The sequence below is a fragment of the Ceratotherium simum genome, chromosome 36 (assembly GCF_057802395.1).
Source record: "Ceratotherium simum simum isolate JZ-2026a chromosome 36, ASM5780239v1, whole genome shotgun sequence".
Classification (NCBI taxonomy): domain Eukaryota; kingdom Metazoa; phylum Chordata; class Mammalia; order Perissodactyla; family Rhinocerotidae; genus Ceratotherium; species Ceratotherium simum.
Window position 1 is genome coordinate 24,929,651 of NC_141935.1, and position 19,840 is coordinate 24,949,490.

Below are 19,840 nucleotides of genomic sequence, written 5' to 3' on the forward strand. Positions count from 1 at the left end.
TTCTGCATTTATAAACTGAAACTATACAAGTTTATGGCACTTTTCTAGCTTCTCCTCAATTAGGTCATCACAATTGGATTCATCATCTTCAGATTCATTCCATTTACCAAGCTCAGCATTGTATATTCCTCCTTGTTTTCTCCTCTATGGAGAATTAAAAAAAAAAAAATAGGCATATTCCTTATTCTATCCTTACTCTTAAGGGAACTTAGAAAGACCAGACTAAAATATGGGATACAATTTTTGAAAACTAGCACAAAATCATAATGTTTTAAACCAGCACAAAATAATAATAATAACCACTTACTAAAAGCTTACTATGTGACAAGTTCTATTTAAGTGCTGTGCATATACCATCTTGTCTCACATCTTATGAGGATAGGCGCCATCATCAGCTTCATTTTAGAGACGAGAAAACAAAAGCAAGAGAATTTAAATTATTTCACTTAGTCCATTTTTTTTTTTTTTTTTTTTACTATTTTTGACTAATTTTTGACAATTGTGCTGGCCCCTAAATAGTCAAATAAATGAAGGAAGTGGCATTCAAACCCAGACCATCTAGCATACTGTCTTTAGTGGGAAATCTGAAGGGGCAAGAAAATGTTGGAGTTGTTCAGGAAGGCATAATAAAAGAAGCAAAACTTAAAATGTCTATAGAAGGACACTGTAAATTTAGGAAAGAAAAGTTAGTCAACTTAATTTATCAGATAAAGTTTTCTCCCACTAAGAAAATACTTAATTTATCCATTTTTATAATAAAAAATAATATTTTGTTTATATAGCTCCTTCAGCCAAGAATTCACATTTAGTGTTGACGGACATTACTAATTCATGCATGATATCGCTACTCAAAAACAATTCAGTTCCAATCAAGGATTCATATAGATATAACAGAATATATAATTCTATAAAATGAAGTTAATTTGGGAATCCAGTGGTCTCTTAAAACTTAGAACAGATAATCTATTAAAAGGCCTGTGGAAAAAATGAATATTATAATGATATTTTAATGTTTTGGGAATGTCTCCTGGCCCTTAATCATTTTAGAAATATGCAACCTGGTTTATATCATCCATCATGTATGCAATTCACATAGAAGCCATCAGCTAAGAGGTGACAGATATCTGTTAATGAATATCTATACCTAGCTGACAGGCAGCTCCAAGCAAAAGATACAGGACAAGGAATTCTGGACCCTTCATACAAACAGCATTTATTGAGCATCTACTACGTACCAGGCACTATGGCTAGTACTGAGTACTTAAGTATTTTAATACTGCAAAATTGTAGTTAAAATGTATCTAACCTCACTGAAAAAATCTCACTGAAAAGTTATATTTTTTAAGGTCTGCATTAAAAGAAATCCCAATATGATATCTGATTGAGGTTAACAGTTGTTTCTAAAGTTTAGCTGCAAAACAAAATGCAGAATAACCAAGTAAGAATTTTAAAACACAGGTAATAGAGACGTGTGGGTCTATTTCTACCAGATATCAAAACACTATATAAAGTTACAGTAAATAAAAGAGTGTGGTATTGGAAAAGAGACAGATTAACAAAGAGGTTGGCAAATTTTTCTGTAGAGAAAACAGCAAATATTTTAGGCTTTGTCAATTTTGCTCTTGTATCATGAAAGCAAAGAAAAGCAATACATAAGCTAGTGAGTGGGGCTATGTTCCAATAAGCCTTTACAAAAACAGATGGTGAGCCAGATTTGTCCAATGTGTCATAGTTTGCTGAACTCTTGACCAAGAAAACAATGAAACAGAAATAAGCTCGGAAATAGGTCCACCAATATATGAAAATTTAGTGTAAAATCAAAGTGGAATTTCAAATCAGTGGCAGAAAGATGGACTAGTTGAAAAAATAAATCAATCTACAATTCATACAACTCAAAAAATAATAACAACTGAAAAACTAAATGTTTGTAAAACTGTAGTATTACTTGGAGAAAATAATAGAACGCATTCGTATAATCTTTAAGTGGAAAAGACTTTCTTAGCAAAACATTGCCGGATGGCCAGAAGCCATAAAAGAAAAAAAGTGCTAGATTTACCTACATAAAAACTTAAGTATTCTGTAAGGTTAAAGATAACATGAATAAGTTAATTAAAAAAAAAAAAAACACTGGAAAAATATATTTGCAACAAATACTTAACAAGACAATATACAGAACATATAGTTTTTACACATCAATAAGAAAAAGACTAATATTAGAAAAATGGGCAGGGTCTATGAATGGGTAATTTAAAAAAAACTATATGAAAAATGTCCAACACCTGGAAGTAAATTAGAGATTTATATATTAAAGTGACAAGTATCAATTATTGACCATGGGATAGGAAGAAAAAAAAAAAGACTGACATCTTGTTCCTGGGAAACAGGTACGTTCATTTTCCATTTTCGAGAGTTTAAACCAGTATCTACTTTTGGGAAAAGAAATATTGCAGTAACTTTAAATATTTTAAATGTGCTTTCCATTCACCCTAAAATTCCATTTCTGCACAAAAATATATGTATAAGCCCTATACCACTGCATGTTAGAACAAAAATCTAGAAACTGCATAAGAAGTTGGAAAATGGTATATAAATTATGGGACACCCATACCATGAAACATCACACAGTCAATAAAAAGAATGAAGTAGACCTATATGAATTAACAGGGTGACATCTCTAAGGCATGTTGTTAAGTGAAAAAAGCAATCTCAGAACAGTATGTAGAAAATTATCACATTTATGGAAAAAAAAGGAAAAGTTGTACATATTTGTATATGTACACATATACTTAAGTGAATGCATAGGAAAACGGTCTAAAAGGACACAGGCCAAACAACTAACAGAGATAACTTCCGTGAAAGAGAATGCAAATAGGGAATAGGAAAGCAGGGACTTGCACTTTTATTACTGAAAGCAGAGCAACATTTGGTTAAAAATACGGAATCTGAGGCCAGAAAGACCTGGATTCACAGCCAGGGTTTGTGACTTATTAGCTATATGATCTCATACTAGTTACATATGTTTTCTAAACCTCACTTGCAAAATGGAGATAACAGAACCTAAGTCAACGGGTTTTTTCTCTTTTGTGATAAATATATATAACATAAAATATGTCATTTTAACATATTTACGATGAGCATACATCAGTGGCATTAATTACATTCACAATGTTGTGCAGCCATCACTGCTATCTATTTCCAAAACTTTTCATCACCCCAAACAGAAACTCTGCAATTATCAAGCAATAACTCCCCATGCCCTTTTCTCCTCAACCCCTGGTGACCTCTAATCTACTTTCTTTCTCTATGAATTTGCCTGTTCTAAGTACTTCATGTAAGTGGAATCATACAATAAGTGGCTTATTTCTGGCTACTTTCACTTAGCATAACGTTTTCAAGGATTATCTACATTGTAATATGTATCAGAACTTCATTCCTTTGTATGGCTGAATCATATTCCATTATATATACACCACATTCTTTTTAACCATTCATCAGTTTATGAACACTAGGATTGCTTCCACTTCTTAGCTACTGTGACTAGTATTGCTATGAACCTTGGTATACAAGTATCTGTTTGAGTCCCTCAATGGGTTGTTTTATAATTAAATGAGATAAGAAAATAAAATATTTAACACGCTATCTGGCATATACAAAGGCTCAATAAATGTTAATTATACTTCTATATTGTTTGAATGGTTTAAATAAACATGTGTCCATGTACAACATGTAAATTTTTTTTAAATTATCACTTCTAATTCAAAGCAAGACCGCATGGTAAAATAACCATCTAGCTAAAAAAGAAAGTTTCCAAGAGGAAGACATTGATCAGGAGAGAATATTTGCGAGTGAGAGACCTAGCAGTTGTCTTTCATGCACAGTAGATGAGGGTGCTGACAAATGAATAAACTGTTAACCCAGCTGACATGTCATTCCTATCATGGGCTACCAGAACTTAAATCCATTACAGTAACTATCCTTACTACAATTCCATTCTTCAAGCAAGCTTCTGATAAAATTTTTCCTGCAGGGGAAAAAAAGCACTGGTGAGGCTAACACAAATGATTCCAATGCTTGACAGATATATTCTTTACTGTAAATTGCTAAACTAGTATTCTAGTTCACCTACTTTGCTTCTTATAAATGAGATTAGTGTATATATTAGCATCCCTCATTTGATCAATTCTAAAGGTTGAGACTTAGAGTCTCATAAATTCACCAAGATGATGTCTTCATTAATCATTTAACTCTATATTTACTTACTTCTTTATTGAGTACCTATTCAGTCTCAGCAGCTGTGCTGGAAATGGGAAACACACTAGAAAGTTACCCAGCCAGTCTTCCCATGGTAACAATTTAATCTCATCACACACCTTCTTTCAAATATCTTCAGTTTTCACCACTATTAATAATGCATAAATAAACAATAGGTTCAGAGGAAACTTTACATAATAGCTTTATGGGAAATAAATTTCAAAGAAAGAAAAAATAAACACAGAGACTATATAAATTTATTTCCACTCAGCTGGTGAGAACACTTTTATAAAACGGTGTTTTTAAACTATTCCATATGTTTAAAATACAACAAAAGCGAAAAAATAGTTTGGCCACCTCAGTTACATTAAAAAAAAAAACAAAACACTTCTGCTCAATTAGATTTTGGAGAAGAAAAGAAAATTTAATAAAATGATTATAAGGTCATCTGTAAGAATAAATGTAGGAGAATATCCAAGAAAACATTTAAAAAGAAATATGAAGGGTCTTGCCTTGCCAGCTATTAAAATGTTTTTTAAAAGTATCAGTTCAAATATACGTAGATAATCTAACAAACAAACTACATACACCATAAATGTATTAAAACACAATACTTTTATGTTCTTGGGATGAGGAAGGACTTAAAGAAAAAGACAGATTTAATAAAATTTGATAGTTATATTTTTAAAAATACTCTAAGTTTAAAAGAAAAATAAATTACAAACAGGGAAAATATCCATAAACTATGATGGTCAAAGCGTTGCTATCCCTAAAATTCAAAAAGCTCTTGCAATGTAGTAAGAAAAAAAGATCATTATAATAGAAAATGGGGCAAATGTGTAGGTAACTTTTTAAAATAAATATAAACTGATTTAAAACATTTAAAAAGCCTTAAATCAAGTATATCAAGTAATTAAGAGCTCTGTCTTCATAGTCAGAAAAACTTGAGTTTCCAACCTGACTATAATTGAACAGCTGTGAAACGTTGGATAAATTTCTTTATCTAATTCTCAGTTTCTTAATGGAGATTACACTACAGTCATGTGGCGCCTAATGATGGGGATACATTTTGAGAAATGCATCGTTAGTTGATTTCACTGTTGTGTGATCATAGAGTATACTCACTCAAACCTAGATGGTATGTTAGGCTATGTGGTAATAATCTTACGGGACCACGTATATGTCGTATACATGGTCCATTGTTAACCGAAATGTCATTATGCAGCGCATGACTGTATTTACTAACTCAAAGGTACTGGTAAGATAAGAATTTTATAAACAGATGAGATGAAAACTTCAAAAAGGCAAGACCTGGCTGTAAGATGACTGACAGATGTGAGGAGGAGTTCAACTTAAAACAAAAAGAATGATGACCAGCAGAAATTCAGAAGAACGTCTTAGCCTGCTAAAATGTTTGGGTGTGAGACAGACAGGTGGCACATACACATCTATCCGTGGTCGTGAACCTCCATTAACTGTTACAGCATAGTTCACTCTAATTGTAGAATGCTGAAGACACATTCAAATTTTCTTAGGAATTCTCAAGCAGGCAAGCACTAATGGAAAAGAAGGGGGAAAAAAAACAAGGAGAAAGACAGAAATGACCAAAGGCTTTTGAAACAGCATAGCCATGGAGAGATGACCAATTGGTGTTGGGGAATCTTGCTTTGATAGGTTTCAAATATTCACATATACCAAAAAAGGAGGGGGAGGAGAGAGAGAAGGCAGAGAAGGAGAATGATAACGGGAAGAATAAGGTGGCACAGGGAATAAGGGAGAGGAGGAGGAGGAGATTTCCCCCACTCTTTGAATTTGTCAGAAGAAGTCTTACAGAAAGTCTATAAAATTAGATATATTTGGGTTTGCAGCAATTCTGTAGTAGCTATCTCCTGAAAATGGCTCATAAAAGTTAATAGTATATGGTGCAGGGAAGGGAAAGGAGGAATGCAAAGGGTAAGAAAGATGAACTCAGTGGCCATATCTCTACTACAATTCTCCTACACCTTACAATAGCTATGATCCAGAAGACAACATCTGATCCAAGCTATCCCAATCAGATTCTCTCTCTCTCAATTAAAAGAAATAAAGACCAGGAGTCACAGGAGAGGATCCTTAGGAAAAGCATAAAAGACAGTGACTAACTTCACACTTTGATAACTTACATGTGGAAGTCTCAACTGGATAACCTCTGAATGAAGAGAAATGGAGTGTATATCATCCAAACAAGTAGAGGGGAAAATTGATTCAGAAAAATACACTGAATTAATCCAAAAGATAGTGAGAATATATGGAAAAATAAATACAAAAAAATTAAAATACAAAAGAGAAGGAAAAAATGTTAGAAGTAAATCCAAATAAATCCATATTTGCAATAAATGTAAATGGCCTATACACTGCAGATAAAATACAAAAACATTTCACACTGAAGGAGAAAAATCCACTTATATGCTTTTCCAAAAAATATCCAAACACAAGAATAAAGAATGAAAATAAAAGGATGGCAAAAGATAAACTAGAGAAATAACCACAATAAAGCTAGATTATTTATATAAGAGAAAAAAGGAGAAGTTTAGGGCAAAAACACTCTCTAGAGATCATGATTGTCATTACATAAAAGGTACAATTCATCAGGAAAATATAATAGTCCTATACTTTATGCACTTAATTAATTGCCCAAAGTATATAATGGGCAAAAACTGACAGAGTTACATGGAAAAACTGGGAAACACCCCATCAAGGTAGGTAACTTGAATACACATTCTCAGTAATTGATAGATGAAGCAGACAAAAATCTGAATATTCTAAATAACAAAATGGGTCTAGTGGACACAGATACAATACAACCACAAAAAAAAAAGCTAAAAAATATAGTCAATTGAGTTTTGTTAATAAAGAAGAAGGAAAGCCCTATCAAAAGTCCAACCGCCTTTTTTTGCAGAACTGGAAAAGCCGACCCTCAAATTTACATGGAACTGCAGGGGCCCAGAACAGTTAAAACAAGCTTGAAAAAGAAAAACAAAGTTGGAGGATTCATACTTCCCAATTGCAAAACTTACTACAAGGCTACAGTAATCAAGGCTGTGTGGTACTAGCATAAGCAGACGTACAGATCAACGGAAGAAAACTGAGAGCTCAGAAATAAACCCATGCGTCTATGTCCAACTGATTTTTGAAAAGAGTGCTAAGTCTATTCAATGGGGAGAGAATAATCTCTTCAACAAAGTATGCTGGGACCACTGGATTTCCACATGCAAAGAATGAACGTGGACCTCTACTTCACACCATATGCAAAAATTAACTCCAAATGGATCGACAACTTAAATATAAGAGCTGAACCATAAAACTCAAGAAAACATAGGGAAAAACCTTCAGTATATTGGACTTAGCAACAAGTTCTTGGATATGGCACCCAAGGCTCAGGCAACAAAAGAAAAAATAGACAAACCAGACTTCATGAAAATGAAAAAATTTTGTGTATCAAAAGACAATATCAGGGCCGGCTCCGTGGCTTAGCGGTTAAGTGTGCGCGCTCTGATGCTGGCGGCCCGGGTTCGGATCCCGGGCACGCCCCAAGGCACCACTTCTCCGTCCAACGCGAGGCCGAGTCCCACGTACAGCAACTAGAAGGATGTGAACCTATGACATACAACTATCTACTGGGGCTTTGGGGGGAAAAAAATGAATAAATAAAATCTTAAAAAAAAAAAAAAGACAATATCAATGCAGTAAAAAGGATCCTACAGAATGGGAGAAAATACTTGCAAATCATACATCTGATAAAGGCTTAACATCTAGAATACATAAAGAACTCTTACAACTCAACATCAAACAAACAACCCAATTAAAAAATGGGCAAATGACTTGAATAGGCATTTCTCCAAAGAAGATATACAAATGGCCAATCAGCACACAAGAGGATGACCATCACTAATCATTAGGGAAATGCAAATTAAAACTACAATGAGCTACCATTTCACACATACTAGGATGGTTATAATAAAAAAATGGAAAATAAGTGTTGACAAGGATGTAGAGAAATTTGAACCTTAGTACATCGCTGGCAGGACTATACAATGGTGCAGCTGCTTTGAAAAACAGTTTGGCAGTTCCTCAAAAAAGTTAAACACAGAATTGCTATATGATCCAGCAATTCCACTCCTAGGTACATACTCCAAATAATTAAAAACAGGAAGTCAAACAGATACTTGTACACCAATGTTCAGTACAGCATTATTCATAATAGCCAAAAGGTGGAAACAACCCCAATGTTCACCAACGGATGGATAAACAAAATGTAGTATATATACACACAATGGTATATTATTCACAGTTAAAAATAAATGAAATTCTGATACATGCTGCAAAATGTATGAACCTTGAAAACACTATACTAAACAAAATAAGCCAGATACAAAACAACAAATATTGTATGATTCTACTTACATGAAATATGATTCTACTTACATGAAATATCTAGAATAGGCAAATTCATAGAGAAAGAAAGTAGATTACAGATTACCAGGAGCTGGAAGGAGAGGAGAATGGAGAGTTATTGCTTTATAGGTACAGAGTTTCTGTTTGGGACGATGAAAAAGTCTTAGAAATAGATAGCAGTGATGGTTGCACAACGCTGTAAATGTAATCAATGTCACTGAATTATATACATAAAAATGGTTAAAATGGCAAATTTTGTTAATATAGTTTACTGCTTAAAAAAAAAAAAAGAAGGGAGACAGAGAATTACGAGAAACCAGAGGGATTACTTTCTTTCATCTGTCTCAAAACACACACACACAGGAGAGTGAACTCAAGATGGCGGCGTAAGCAGACTCTGAACTCACCTCCTCCCTCGGACACAGCCAATTTACAACTACTCGTGGAAAAATTACCCCTGAGAGAGAACTGAAAACTGGATAACAGGAACTCCTGCAACAAAGGACAATCCTAACTGAGGTGGAAGAGGCAGAAACTCCCTTCTGGAAAGAAAAAACGTCGCCTTCACAAGGCGCAGCGCCTCACAGCCGCAGGGGAGCAGCCCACAGGTACTCAGCCTCCCTGGAGGAGCGGGGCCCTGAGCTGGGGAGCGCCCCCGCTGCAGGCATTTTGTGGACCCAGCACCATCGAGATGAGCAGCATAATATCTGACTTCGCCTGCTACTAAAACATTGGGGAGTACCCCCAGAAAAGCTGGTTCACAAAGAAATTAAAACCGGCTCTTAAAGGGCCTACGCGCAAACTCACCCATTTCAGAAAGCAACCTAAAATCACTAGAAAGAAAGGTGCACAGCCCTTTGGGGAAAAGAGACTCACCTGATAGGCTCTGAGTGCATCGCAGTGAGAGGTGAGACCTCTCCAGGGACTGGGACATTGGCGGCGGTCATTGTTGTGGCCTGGTGTGGGTGTGCTGACACAGACGCCATTGCAGTTCTCCCTGGAGCCTGCTAGGCCAGGGTCCGCCCCAGCCACTAGAGCACCCATTTAATGCAGCTCAGCCAGGGCGGACAGCCCACCCTAGGGACTGGCCCCACCCAACAACAAGCCCTGAGGCAACTTGTGGGCCTGCATAGATTGGTGACTGGATTCTCTGCAGCCTGGTGACTGAGCCCACTTCAGTGGGGCAGGGTGTACACAAGGAGTGGGTGGAGGGTGTGGGGCAGTGGTGGAGTGTGTGGGGCTCCCACCGCGGAGAGACTGGGTCCACTTCAGGAGGTCAGGGCATGCACACGGAGCAGGACTGTGTTGACAGTGTGTGGACCTGTGGGCGGCAGGGCTTGTCAGCTGCAGAAGACTGGTGCTTCTCAAAGACCCACATAGGGGGTTTGCCCCACCTTCCAAAGCCTGAAACAATTGAGTGCTCCCGTGGCTGAGGCCAGCCCCACCCAGCTGCAATCCTCAGAGAGCTGACAAGAGACCTAAAGGCTAGAGCTTATAGCAATTGTAATGCCCTGAGCCTAACAACCTGCCATGCTGGGGGCCTACTCACTTAAAAGAAATACGGCAACATAAATGTGGTATGAGAACTTGCAGCCAACTGTGCTGGAGCTCCCCACACCTGATAAAGAGACTAAAGGGCCCACAACAACTACAAGCAGCTGAGCATTACAACAGCTGGCCAGGAGCATACCTCAGCCTCCCTGGGTGCCTACAGGGAGAGCAAACAGGCCACAACAGAAGGACACAGTAGCCCACATAGGGGTCACTCCTGGAACATTGAGAACTGAGGGAAGCACACTGCAGGCCTGCTAAGGCATCACTTATATAAGGTCACCTATCCAAGAGCAGGAGACCTAGCTGACCTACCTAATACACAGACACAAGCACAGGGAAAGAGGCAAAATGAGAAGGCAAAGGAATACATTCCAAGTAAGAGAACAGGACAAAACCCCAGAAAAGGAACTAAGTGAAACAGAAATGAGCAACCTACCCAACAGAGAGTTCAAACAAAGAATGTTAAGGATGCTCACTCATCTGGGGAGAAGAACAGATGAACTCAGTGAGAATGTCAACAAAGAAACGGAAGATATAAAAAGAACCAATCAGAAATGAATAATACAATAGTGGAAATTAAAAATTCACTAGAGGGACTCAAAAGCAGAGTAAAGGATACAGAAGAACGGATCTGCGAGCTGGAAGAAAGACTAGAAGAAATTACCCAAGCCAAACAGGGAAAAGAAAAAAGAATTAAAAAGAGTGAGGACAGTCTAAGGGACCTCTGGGACAACATCAAGTGCACTAACATCCATGTTATAGGTGTCCCAGAAGGAGAAGAGCAAGACAAAGGGGCAGAGAATCTATTTCAAGAAGTAATAGATGAAAACTTTCCTAACCTAAGGAAGGAAACAACAAAGGTACAGGAAGCACAGAGAGCACGAAACAAGATAAACCCAAAGAGGCCCACACCAAGACACATCATAATCAAAATGTCCAGAATTAAAGACAAAGAGAGAATCCTAAAAGCCACAAGAGAAAGACAAGTTACATACAAAGGTAACCCCGTAAGGCTATCAGCTGACTTCTCAGCAGAAACCTTACAGGATAGAAGAGAGTGGCACGATATATTTAAAGTGCTAAAAGGAAAAAACTTACAGCCAAGAATATTCTACCCAGCAAGGTTACCATTCAAAATGGAAGTAGAGATACAAAGTTTCCCAGACAAGCAAAAATTAAAGGAGTTTGTCACCAAGAAACCAGTGCTACAAGAAATGTTAAAGGGACTGATTTAAGGGGAAAAGAGAACACCACAAATAGGAAAAATTATCTATTTCCACGATAAGAGGGTAAAAGATACAATTGCACGAAAAAGAGGTTAGATATGATATCAAAAACATAAAATGAGGGAGGAAGAGAGTTAAAGAGTAGACCTTTCAGACAGAGGTCAAACTAAAGAGACCATCAATTCTGTATAGAGGGCTACTAAAACACTGAGAAAACAAAAGTTAAAAAATGGCAGTAAGTACATACTTATCAATAGCTACTTTAAACGTCAATGGACTAAATGCTCCAATTAAAAGGCACAGGGTGGCTGACTGGATAAAAAAACAAGACCCTTATATATGCTACATACAAGAGACACACTTCAGACCTAAAGACATTCACAAACTGAAAGTGAAGGAATGGAAAAAGATACTCCACACAAGTGGCAACAAAAAGAAAGCCGGGGTAGCGATACTCATATCAGACAAAATAGACTTTAAAACAAAAACTGTAAAAAGAGACAAAGAAGGGCATTACATAATGATGAAGGGAACAATCCAACAAGAGGATATAACACTTGTAAATATCTACACACCCAATGTAGGTGCACCTAAATATATAAAGCAATTATTAACAGACAAAAAAAGAGAAATAGACAGTAACACAATAATAGTAGGGGACTTTAACACTCCACTTACACCAATGGATAGATCATCCAAACAGAAAATCAATAAGGAAACATTGGCCTTAAATGACACACTAGAACAGATGGACCTAGTAGATATATACAGAGCATTCCATCCAAAACCCAAAGAATACACGTTCTTTTCAAATGCACATGGAACATTCTCCAGGATTGACCACATATTGGGCCACAAAACAAGTCTACATAAATTTAAGAAGACTGAAATAATACCAAGTATCTTTCCTGACCACAATGGTATGAAACTAGAAATCAACCATAGGAAGAAAATCAGAAAAGCCACAAATATGTGGAGATTAAACAAAAGGCTACTGAACAACGATTGGGTCAAAAAACAAATCAAAGGAGAAATCAAAAAGTACCTGGAGACAAATGAAAATGAAATACGACATGCCAGAATTTATGGGATACAGCAAAAGCAGTTCTAAGAGGGAAGTTTATAGCAATACAGGCCTATCTCAACAAACAAGAAAAATCTCAAATAAGCAATCTAACAATGCACCTAAAGGAAATGGAAAAAGAAGAACAAACAAAGCCCAAAATCAGTAGAAGAAGGGAAATAATAAAAATCAGAGCAGAAATAAATGAAGTAGAGACTAAAAAAAAATAGAAAAAATTACTAAAACCAAGAGCTGGTTCTTTGAAAAGATAATCAAAATTGACAAACCTTTAGCTAGACTCACCCAGAAAAAAAGAGAGAAGGCTCAAATAAGTAAAATCAGAAATTAAAGAGGAGAAATTACAACAGACACCTCAGAAATACAAAAGATTACAAGAGAATACTATGAAAAGCTATATGCCAACCAATTCGACAATCTGGAAGAAATGGATAAATTCTTAGAATCATACAACCTTCCAAAACTGGATCAAGAAGAAATAGAGAATTTGAATAGACCAATCACCAGTAAGGAGATCAAAACAGTAATCAAAAACCTCCCCAAAAATAAAAGTCCAAGACCAGATGGCTTCCCTGGTGAATTCTACCAAACATTCAAAGACTTAATACCTATCCTTCTCAAACTCTTCCAAAAAATTGAGGAGAGGGGGAAGCTCCCTAACTCATTCTACGAAGCCAACATTACCCTGATACCAAAACCAGACAAGGATAACAAAAAAAGAAAATTACAGGCCAATATCACTGATGAACATCGATGCAAAAATCCTCAACAAAATACTAGCAAATCGCATACAACAATACGTTAAAAAGATTATACACCATGATCAAGTGGGATTTATTCCAGGTATGCAGGGATGGTTCAACACTCGCAAATCAATGTAATACACCACATTAATAAAATGAAGAATAAAAATCACATTATCATCTCAATAGATGCAGAGAAAGCATTTGACAAGATACAGCATCCATTTATGATAAAAACTCTGAATAAAATGGGTATAGAAGGAAAGTACCTCAACATAATAAAGGCCATATATGACAAATATACATCCACAGCAAATATAATCCTCAATGGTGAAAAACTGAAAGCTATCCCTCTACGAACAGGAACCAGACAAGGATGCCCACTCTCACCTCTCCTATTTAACATAGTATTAGAAGTCCTAGCCAGAGCAGTCAGGCAAGAAAAAGAAATAAAAGGGATCCAAATTGGAAAGGAAGAAGTGAAACTGTCACTATTTGCAGATGACATGATTTTATACATAGAAAACCCTAAAGAATCCACCAGAAAACTTTTAGATGTAATAAACGTATACGGTAAAGTTGCAGGATACAAAATCAACATACAAAAATCAGTTGCATTTCTATACACTAACCACGAAGTAGCAGAAAGAGAAATTAAGAATACAATCCCATTTACAATTGCAACAAAAAGAAGAAAATACCTAGGAATAAACTTAACCAAAGAGGTGAAAGATCTGTACACGAAAAACTATAAAACACTGCCGAAAGAAATTGAAGAAGACACAAAGAAATGGAGAGAGATTCCGTGCTCTTGGATTGGAAGAATTAACATAGTTAAGATGTCCGTACTTCCTAAAGCAATATATCGATTCAACGCAATCCCTATCAAAGTTCCAACAACATTTTTCACAGAAATAGAACAAAGAATCCTAAAATTTATATGGAACAACAAAAGACCCCAGATAGTTAAAGGAATCCTGAGAAAAAAGAACAAAGCTGGAGGTATCACACTCCCTGATTTCAAAATATACTACAAAGCTATAGTAACCAAAGCAGCATGGTACTGGTACAAAAACAGACACACAGATCAATGGAATAGAATCGAAAGCCCAGAAATAAACCCACACATCTATGGACAGCTAATCTTCGACAAAGGAGCCAAGAACATACAACGGAGAAAAGAAAGTCTCTTCAACAAATGGTGTTGGGAAAACTGGATAGCCACATGCAAAAAAATGAAAGTAGACCCTTACCTTACACCATACACAAAAATTAACTCCAAATGGATTAAAGACTTGAATGGAAGACCTGAAACTATGAAACTTCTAGAAGAAAACATAAGCAGTATGCTCTTCGACACTGGTCTTAGCAACATATTTTCAAGCACCATGTCTGACCGGGCAAGAGAAACAATAGAAAAAATAAACAAATGGGACTACATCAAACTAAAAAGCTTCTGCACAGCAAAGGAAACCATCAACAAAACGAAAAAACAACCTAACAATTGGGAAAAGATATTTACAAACCATACATCTGATAAGGGCTTAATCTCCAAAATATATAAAGAACTCATGCATCTCAACAACAAAAAAACTAACAACCCAATTAAAAAATGGGCAAAAGACCTGAACAGACATTTCTCCAAAGAAGATATACAGGTGGCCAACAGGCACATGAAAAGATGTTCAACATCATTAACTATCAGAGAAATGCAAATCAAAACTACAATGAGATATCACCTCATGCCCGTCAGAATGGCTATAATTAACAAGACAGGAAACAAGTGTTAGAGAGGATGTGGAGAGAAGGGAACTCTCATACACTGCTGGTGAGAGTGCAAACTGGTGCAGCCACTATGGAAAACAGTATGGAGAGTCCTCAAAAAATTAAGGATAGAACTACCACATGATCCGGCTAGTCCACTGCTGGGTATTTATCCAAAGAACTTGAAAACACCCATGCGTAAAGACACATGCACCGCTGTGTTCACTGCAGTGTTATTCACAATAGCCAAGACTTGGAAGCAACCTAAGTGCCCATCAAGGGACGAATGGATAAGGAAGATGTGGTATATATACACAATGGAATACTACTCAGCCATAAGAAACGATGAAATCCAGCCATTTGTGACAACATGGATGGACATTGAGGGTATTATGCAAAGGGAAATAAGTCAGAGGGAGAAGGTCAAATACTGTATGATCTCACTCATTAAGTAGTAGATAATAACAACAACAAACAAACATAGAGACAGAGATTGGATTGGTGGTTACCAGAGGGGAAAGGGGGAGGGAGGAGGGCAAAAGGGATAATTCGGCACATGTGTGTGGTGATGGGTTGTATTTAGTATTTTGGTGGTGAACATGATGTAATCTACGCACAAATAGAAGTATAACAATGTACACCTGAAATTTATACAATGTTATAAACCAATGTTACTGCAATAAATAAAAAATAAAAGTAAAAAAAAAAACACACACACACACACTCACACATCCTTATGTGCAGGAGGTATGAATTTCAAGCAGCTGGTATTTTCAAGGATCCCTCCCTCCCCAGAGTTGTACCACGATTCCAAATTCATATATATTTCCAAGACACTGGGAACAAAGAGCATTTAGAGCACATCCAACATACATGACACACACAAAATAACCACAAGTTAAATTATGACCAAACAGTACCAGAAATTCAACCCCTATAATCGCCCTCACTCACTTCACGTCATTTTTGGTAATAATAACCTAAAGAAAATAGTTCTTTTCAGTTTTAATAATTTGGATAAATATGTATATAAATTAGATAGTGGCATTTGTATGTTGGTGCTATAGCCTAACAACTCAAAGGAAAATTAGCCAAAACTAAGCTGAGCAAAACACACTGGTCATCTATAAAACTCCATATCCAACATGCTAGAATAGAATCACATACAACCCCTCACATTCTGGAGGCTGGTAACTTTCAGAAATGGACAACCTTAAAATAGAAGGAATATAAATCAAGCAAAGCAGTTAAATAAAGTGCAAGTCCTTCTGTGAAAGGACAGTAAACTGAACTAAACATTTTCTTGGTATTTCTTCATAAAGTTTTCTGGATTTTCAAAACAAGAAATTCAGACTTAAATACAATTTGAGCCATGTGCAGAGAACTAAAAAAAAAATAGTTAAAACAGCTTTACCTCAAAGTTCTTAGTGTTAATAAACACTAAACAATTAGGGTTTTTTAAAATCAAAATAATTTCTATTTCAAAACTATTTCAAAAACACAAAAATTATCTTTGCATATTTTAGAATTGAAACGTAAATTAGATACTGCTGCAAAGGAAGTATTACTACTTACTGCTGGGGGAAAAAATTCCTTTATCATTTCCAAATACTAGTTATGTTACATCATTTCCTTTTGCTTCTTTGTTTCTTTAAATGGGATGGCTGATGTTGTATTTTTTAGTAACATACCTAATTGAAAACAAAATACACTAGACTATCATAAATATTTCATCCTAACCCTAAGTAACTATTTTAAATTATAGATGTTGCTATCTAGGCATCTGGTTAGTATCTACTTTAAATTCTTTTAATTCTAAGTAAAGGCATTAAATCTAGGAACTAAAAAATGATCACCAATTTAAGATACAAACATTTTATTTATGGCTTTACTATTTTTAATATTTTTTCTCTTTTAGATAAAATGCAAGAGTAAATATACAACTTTTTAAATATACAAAGTAAGTGACCAGCAATGTGGAAAACAGAATCAAAATGACCTTGAACAACAGAAGTACTAATCAGAGTAATTTCCAATGCAAGGAAACAAAGTACTGCATAATTTTAGTCCTTTGGGCTGCTATAATAAAATACCACAATTCTGGAAGTTCAAAGACCAAGATCAAGGTTGTTAGCATGGTTGAGTTCTAGTGAGGGCCCTCTTCCTGGCTGCTACCTGGCACCTTCTTGCTGTGTCCTTATATGGTGGAAGGGCTCACAAGCTCTCTAGGGCCTCTTTTATTAAAGATAATCCCATTCGTGAGGGTTCTACCTTCACGACCCAAGCACCTCCCAAAGGCCCCATTTCTCAATACCATCATCTTTTGGGGTTAGGAGTCTAACATACGAATTTTGAAGGGACACTAACATTCAGACCATAGCAATAATTCAATAATAATTTGTTTCGGGGTATGTTTTTCAATATGCATCCTAATGTTCAAATTAAATAATGAAGTCATCCTCTGAAAACCCGACCCAGGAGGAGTTAAAAAGCTGACCAGTTTCCCATTTAGCCTACTGCTCAGCAACTCCCTAAAACAAACTTCTCTTAACTCTGCCCTAAAAACAGAAATGAAAAGGATAACTCAATTATTTAGATTTCAAAAAGATTTTCTGTATGAAAGGTTGAAATTCATTGCAAGAAGAATCTCATTTAATATGAGGCATTTCTTTGCATTTACAAGGACCAACTTGGATTTCAGAAGACTCAAGAGCAGCTGAGTACCCCTAAAACAGAGCTAGCCACCCTGCAGCCGTATATTTGACAAGTGTTCTGACGTCTCCTCTCACAGTACCTGGTAGCTTACTAGTTTATAGAAGTGATAATCATATTCGTCATTTATATCACTGTGTGATTTATTTTGTCTTTATTGCTCTGTTAAGAGCCCCTTTGTTATGTGTTCAATTCCATAAACACCAAATAAAATGTGTGTGCTTTGTGTTAGCTTTAGAAGGGTCTGTGTATCACTAATGTAAATACATAGACTTTACCCTACATAGCTTTTTCAGGAGTAAACTACCCTCCTGAGATAGATAAAAGATTATTTATAAATTTCCATCTATAAGAACAGAGCAATCACTAAAGAAGAAAAAAGACTGGTCTGCTCAAAGAATATACAGTCGTCCCTCAATATCCATGGGGGTTGGTTCTAGAATCCCCCTCGGATGCCAAAATCCGTGGATGCTCAAGTCCCTTATATAAATGGCGTAGTACAATGAATACTACAGACGAATTCTGAATCTATTAACTGTATCCAGTTTTGAGTTCCTCAGTTACAAGATTTAGAAAAAGTTTGAACATAATATAAATGAGGAAGGATTAAAGGAATTGGGACTTTTTAATTCTGTAAAAACTATTTTTTAAGTTTTCATTTTTATCAGTTATTCATAAACACAGATTCAATTGTCACTTAGGGTTTAAGAAAAACATCAGGCCCCAGTAAGAACCATTATCATCACTGAAAAATCCTTTCCCTTCCCATACCATCCTCCCAATACAGTTATAGCATAACTGTGGTTAGACCAATATTGTCTTTCCATTACTATAACCAAGTAAATTATTATTATTTTCCTTTCCTACACAAATTTTTATTTTCTTAATAACTGCTTTCTTATTTGCTTCATTTTCTAAGCAACCCTAGACTCTCCCCAGATTTCTAAATCTCCTCTCAAGATGTTCATTCACCTCAAATACTGAAGAACTCTCCTCGAGACTTCTGAGCTGCCTCCTATCTGGAGAGATGGACCCCTACGCTTGTACAAAGCGGTCCTTCTGTATTCTCCCTCACCATCACCCTAGGAAAGCCTTTCTTCTCTCCCCTGTATTGGATCCCCTGCTTCCTATATCCTACATTTCCTCATCTTACTTTACTCTCGTTTAATTGGGTCTAGGGCAAGCAACTAATCAGAGTTTGCCTAGGACATTCCTGGTTTTACCACAAGTGCCATATGCTGAAAAACTCCTCAGTCTAAGGTAAACCTGGATGGTGGGTTATCCCATTGGGAGTCCACGGGTTGCAGAAGGTAAATTTTTTGAAGACTTGGCAAAAGTGTCCTTATCCCACCCTAACACTTGATTGAGAATTTGGCTGAGTACAGAATTCCAGTTTGGAAGTCACTTTCCTTCAAAATACTAACATTGTCTTCTAGCTTCCAGTGTTATGGCTGAGAAGTTCAAAGCCTTTCTGATTGCTGATCCTTTGTATTCTTTCTCTTTGGAAACTTTTTGGGTGTGTTCTTTGTCCCCAGAGTTCTGGAAATTCTGCCATGTACTGGTTGTGAATCTTGGTGTGAATCTATTTCCATCCATTGTGCTGGGTATCTGAAGGACTCATGCCCTTCAGTTCCACAATATTTTCTTGAATTGTTTCATTGATGATTTCCTCCCCTCTGTTCTCCCTACTGGAATTCCTATTATTCAGATTATTATTAAGATCTCTTAAATTGGTCCTCTTATGTTCTTCTCTGTATCTCCTCTTTTCTGTCTCTTCATGGTTTTCATTCTATTTTCTGAGAAATTTTTTCTGCTTTACCTTCTAATTCTTGTACTGAAGTTTTCACGTCAGCTACCATTTTTAATTTCAAAGAACTTTTTTCATTCTTTTTTGTTCCTTTTATGACATCTTGGTTTATTTCATGGTTTTTCTCTTATCTCTGAGAATATTAATGGCAGTTTTATGTTTGCTTTTGAAGTTATGCTTTTCTTGCAGAGTCTGTTTCATATAAATTGCTTTTTTTTTCTGTTTGTCTGTTGGTTTGTTTGGAGCTGTACCTTATACATTAAAGGCT

General features: G+C 36.1%; 1 protein-coding gene across 7 annotated transcripts in view; it reads right to left on the reverse strand.

Moving 5' to 3' along the window:
- CDC42BPA (CDC42 binding protein kinase alpha) overlaps positions 1–19,840 on the reverse strand; it is a 311,999-nt gene that overhangs the window by 278,284 nt on the left and 13,875 nt on the right. The window contains exon 1 of one of the 7 annotated variants that reach the window (XM_087424441.1): positions 9,562–9,691. The exons of the other annotated variants lie outside the window; for them this stretch is intronic. Within the exon in view, the coding sequence (XP_087280567.1) occupies positions 9,562–9,619 (58 nt within the window). The 5' untranslated portion in view covers positions 9,620–9,691. Of the gene's footprint in view, positions 1–9,561; positions 9,692–19,840 lie in introns of those variants that run through there. 7 annotated transcript variants of the gene reach the window in all.